The 5000-nt window shown below is 41.0% G+C and overlaps 1 protein-coding gene across 2 annotated transcripts in view; it reads right to left on the bottom strand.

The window, feature by feature from the left end:
• The window catches only part of zmp:0000000881 (uncharacterized), a 27927-nt gene that overhangs the window by 8901 nt on the left and 14026 nt on the right, over window positions 1-5000 (bottom strand). For both annotated transcript variants that reach the window (XM_062029873.1, XM_062029872.1), the window contains exons 3-4: window positions 1128-1266; window positions 816-923 (exon numbers count right to left, since the gene is read on the bottom strand). In XM_062029873.1, the coding sequence (XP_061885857.1) occupies window positions 816-923; window positions 1128-1266 (247 nt within the window). The remainder of the gene's footprint in view (window positions 1-815; window positions 924-1127; window positions 1267-5000) is intronic.

The following is a 5000-nucleotide window of genomic DNA, read 5'->3' as shown; positions in this document are numbered from 1 at the left end:
TTTCAATGAAGATAACTTTAAACTAGTCTTAACTTTAAAGAAATACACTCTATACATTGCTAATGTGGTAAATGACTATTCTAGCTGCAAATGTCTGGTTTTTGGTGCAATATCTACATAGGTGTATAGAGGCCCATTTCCAGCAACTATCACTCCAGTGTTCTAATGGTACAATATGTTTGCTCATTGGCTCAGAAGGCTAATTGATGATTAGAAAACCCTTGTGCAATCATGTTCACACATCTGAAAACAGTTTAGCTCGTTATAGAAGCTACAAAACTGACCTTCCTTTGAGCAGATTGAGTTTCTGGAGCATCACATTTGTGGGGTCAATTAAACGCTCAAAATGGCCAGAAAAAGAGAACTTTCATCTGAAACTCGACAGTCTATTCTTGTTCTTAGAAATGAAGGCTATTCCACAAAATTGTTTGGGTGACCCCAAACTTTTGAACGGTAGTGTATATATATGTATATGTGTATGTGTATATATATATGTATGTATATGTGTATATATGTATGTATAAATATATACACACACATACATATGTATGTATATATACATATATACACATATGTACGTATATATACATAAATACATTTATATACACACGCATAAATGCGTGTGTATATACTGCGTGTGTATATATATATATATATATATATATATATATATATATATATATATATATATATATATATATAAAAATATATACATATATAATTAGCCATTAGTTTTTTTGCATTTTGAAGCTGTATTTAGAACATTGCGAGCTAACAGTTTTCAGCTGTTTATAAGAGTGTGTGGGTGTAGTCACCATGATGTTATCAGGCTTGAGGTCTTGATGGACGATGTCTAGGGCATGGAGGTGCAGTAGTCCCTCACACATGCCCACAATGATTTTGCCTTTATTAGCAGGGGTTAGCTGCAGAGAGGCAAAACAAAAAAAGGCGGCGTTGGAACAAGGTCAACTTCTAACTTTCGCCCCCTCAGGCCTGAATGAAAATTCATGTCGTTAGAGGAATTACATTTGCATGTTTAATCGGCCGACAGGTTATTTTGTTCCACCTGAAACAAACTCCGGAAAGCTGTAGAAAGGTGCAGAATCTACCTGCTACCTGATGCTCACCTTTATTTTGGATTTGGCGGTATTAAAGATGGTGGTCTCCAGGTTCTCTCCAAAGATGAACTCCAGTGGAATGATCCAATGTTTATCTTGGTGGTGGATCTTCCCCAGCAGCTTCACAATGTTCGGGTGGTTGGCTTTTCTGCGGATCCAAGAAACGTAGATCTTAGTTCCAGCGTCACACCGCCACCTGATGAAACAACCTTCAGATGTGAATACCCAGACAATATCCCAAGCTTTTTTTAACACCTCAGACTATCTACTGTTCCAACCGGCTTGAAGACTGCATCCATAGTACTTGTACCAAAGAGCTCCACAATGACACCTAGCCCTCACTCCAATATTCATGAAATGCTTCGAGAAGATGGTCATGTTTCGGTTCAAGACATCCATCGATGTCACTGCACTCCTCAGGAAGAACTAGTCCTAGACTTTGATTAGTCAAATCTAGTCGGATCAATCTCAGTCTATGAGCATGAACTGACGAAGCCTGCTCGGATGGGAGGCGAAACGTGTCCTAAGACAAACCAAACAGTCCAGTTGCGATCGATTGAATGCCCTGAGAACTAGCTCAAACTTCGCTCGATTTGTTGTGTAGCTAGCTTAAAGGCCTACTGAAACCCACTACTACCGACCATGCAGTCTGATAGTTTATATATCAATGATGACATCTTAACATTATAACACATGCCAATACGGCCGGGTTAACTTATAAAGTGACATTTTAAATTTGCCGCTAAACTTCCGGTTCGAAACGCCTCTGAGGATGACGTATGCGCGTGACGTAGACCGGCGAACACGGGTATGCCTTCCACATTGAAGCCAATACGAAAAAGCTCTGTTTTCATTTCATAATTCCACAGTATTCTGGACATCTGTGTTCGTGAATCTGTTTCAATCATGTTCATTGCATTATGGAGAAGGAAGCCGAGCAAGCAAAGAAGAAAGTTGTCGGTGCGAAATGGACGTATTTTTCGAACGTAGTCAGCCACAACAGTACACAGCCGGCGCTTCTTTGTTTACATTCCCGAAAGATGCAGTCAAGATGGAAGAACTCGGATAACAGAGACTCTAACCAGGAGGACTTTTGACTTGGATACACAGACGCCTGTAGAGAACTGGAACAACACAGACTCTTACCAGGATTACTTTGATTTGGATGACAAAGACGCAGACGTGCTACTGTGAGTATGCAGCTTTGGCTTTTTTTTGCGTATGTACGTAACTTTTTTAAAATATATAAGCTTTATGAACCTTGGGTTAGGTGAACGGTCTTTTGGGCTGAGTGATTGTGTGTGTTGATCATGTGTTTGAATTGTATTGGCGTGTTCTATGGAGCTAGGAGCTAGCAGAGGAGCTAGGAGCTAGCATAACACGTACCGTACCGTACGTGCGCGTCACGTACGTAACTTTTTAAAAATATATAAGCTTTATGAACCTTGGGTTAGGTGAACGGTCTTTTGGGCTGAGTGATTGTGTGTGTTGATCAGGTGTTTGAATTGTATTGGCGTGTTCTATGGAGCTAGGAGCTAGCAGAGGAGCTAGGAGCTAGCATAACACGTACCGTACGTGCGCGTCACGTACGTAACTTTTTAAAAATATATAAGCTTTATGAACCTTGGGTTAGGTGAACGGTCTTTTGGGCTGAGTGATTGTGTGTGTTGATCAGGTGTTTGAATTGTATTGGCGTGTTCTATGTAGCTAGGAGCTAGCAGAGGAGCTAGGAGCTAGCATAACAAACACGCAGGTGTTATTATGCAGGATTAATTTGTGGCATATTAAATATAAGCCTGGTTGTGTTGTGGCTAATAGAGTATATATATGTCTTGTGTTTATTTACTGTTGTAGTCATTCCCAGCTGAATATCAGGTACCGTGAGTATGCAGCCTTGGCTGCTAAACATTCGATAACTTGACCGTATGTGCGCGTCACGTACGTAACTTTTTAAAAATATATAAGCTTTATGAACCTTGGGTTAGATAAACGGTCTTTTGGGCTGAGTGATTGTGTGTGTTGATCAGGTGTTTGAATTGTATTGGCGTGTTCTATGGAGCTAGGAGCTAGCAGAGGAGCTAGGAGCTAGCATAACAAACACGCAGGTGTTTTTATGCAGGATTAATTTGTGGCATATTAAATATAAGCCTGGTTGTGTTGTGGCTAATAGAGTATATATATGTCTTGTGTTTATTTACTGTTGTAGTCATTCCCAGCTGAATATCAGGTCACCCCCGGCTCTCACAGCATCTTCCCTATCTGAATAGCTTCAACTCCCCACTAGTCCTTCACTTGCACTTTACTCATCCACAAATCTTTCATCCTCGCTCAAATTAATGGGGAAATTGTCGCTTTCTCGGTCCGAATCTCTCTCACTTCATGCGGCCATCATTGTAAACAATAGGGAACTTTGCGTATATGTTCAACTGACTACGTCACGCTACTTCCGGTAGGTGCAAGCCTTTTTTTTATCAGATACCAAAAGTTGCAATCTTTATCGTCGTTGTTCTATACTAAATCCTTTCAGCAAAAATATGGCAATATCGCGAAATGATCAAGTATGACACATAGAATAGATCTGCTATCCCCGTTTAAATAAAAAAAATTCATTTCAGTAGGCCTAGTCAGCGTATAGTTCCAGGTATTTACTGTAGCCGGGCTACATTCCTCACTTTTGTCTGCCTGCATCTTTGACCCCTTTTTTGTTGCTGACAAAAAAACACATTGAGCCGCTGGTCTCGCTATATCATCCGGGATGTTGTGTTGTGGTGCAAGTCGCTCAAAACAGACGGCTGCTGGCGGTCAGCAAAGTCCAAAGTGCAAAATAAAAGCGGGAAAGCTAAAGAAACGACAAAACGTTTCTGCCGGGGGGGTGGCGAATGCTCACTGAGCGTGAGGGGGCGTGGTACGGGAGACTATTTTGCATCCAACAACTCCGCCTCTCAAAATGCTCCTTTTTAAAAGAGGAAAAAAAAGGTTTGAAAATAGTCTTGTAAAACAAAATCTATGCAGATTTTTTTTACCAAAGAACCACTGTTACATGTTATGTAGACCAGTGGTCCCCAACCTTTTTGTAGCTGCGGACCGGTCAACGCTTGAAAATTTGTCCCACGGACCGGTGGGGGTATTTAAAAAACTTTTTTTTTTTTTTTTTTTTTACATAAATAAATACAATCATGTGTGCTTACGGACTGTATCCCTGCAGACCGTATTGATCTATATTGATATATAATGTATATATTGTGTTTTTTATGTTGATTTCATAAAAATAAAATATATATATATATATATTAATTTTTTTTTCAATTTCTTGTGCGGCCCGGTACCAATCGGCCCGGTGGTTGGGGACCACTGATGTAGACCACAAGTATTGACCCCCCAGTCTCCAAGACAGACAACTGCATTAACCAGTCAGCCATAGTTAAATCCACCGGCCACTGCATCTCGTCATCTTGGTTCTAACATCACCTCTCCTTCAGGAACAATTTCTTAACGAAGCTAATGAACTATAATCTCCTTCGAGATTGATTGTTCGACTTATGCTGCTTTAAATGTGGACAGTACGACAGTGGAGCTGGGAATCGAAACCAGTCACATCAGGGGAAAAAACATGACATGTGGGGGCCTGTGACTTGGCTGCCATGCTTGATGTCCTGTGTGAGCTGAGAGCTGGTTTTTCGCAATGTGTTCCATCATGTGGACCGCCTTTCTCGAGAAAACGGGTGTGACATATAAGTGGCAGTTACTTGGCAAAACTATTTCCAGCCAGAGGCGCTTTGCCAGGGCTGTTCGTTGTCACCAGTTCTGTTCATAATCTTATAGACAGAATTACTAGGCCAGTGCTCTTCAACTGGGAGGCCGGGGGCCAAATCCAGCCCGGTA

This window comes from Entelurus aequoreus, linkage group LG20 (assembly GCF_033978785.1).
Source record: "Entelurus aequoreus isolate RoL-2023_Sb linkage group LG20, RoL_Eaeq_v1.1, whole genome shotgun sequence".
NCBI classification, from domain to species: Eukaryota; Metazoa; Chordata; class Actinopteri; order Syngnathiformes; family Syngnathidae; genus Entelurus; species Entelurus aequoreus.
The sequence above is the reverse complement of the archived record's forward strand: the minus strand, read 5'-3'. Positions and strand labels throughout refer to the sequence as shown.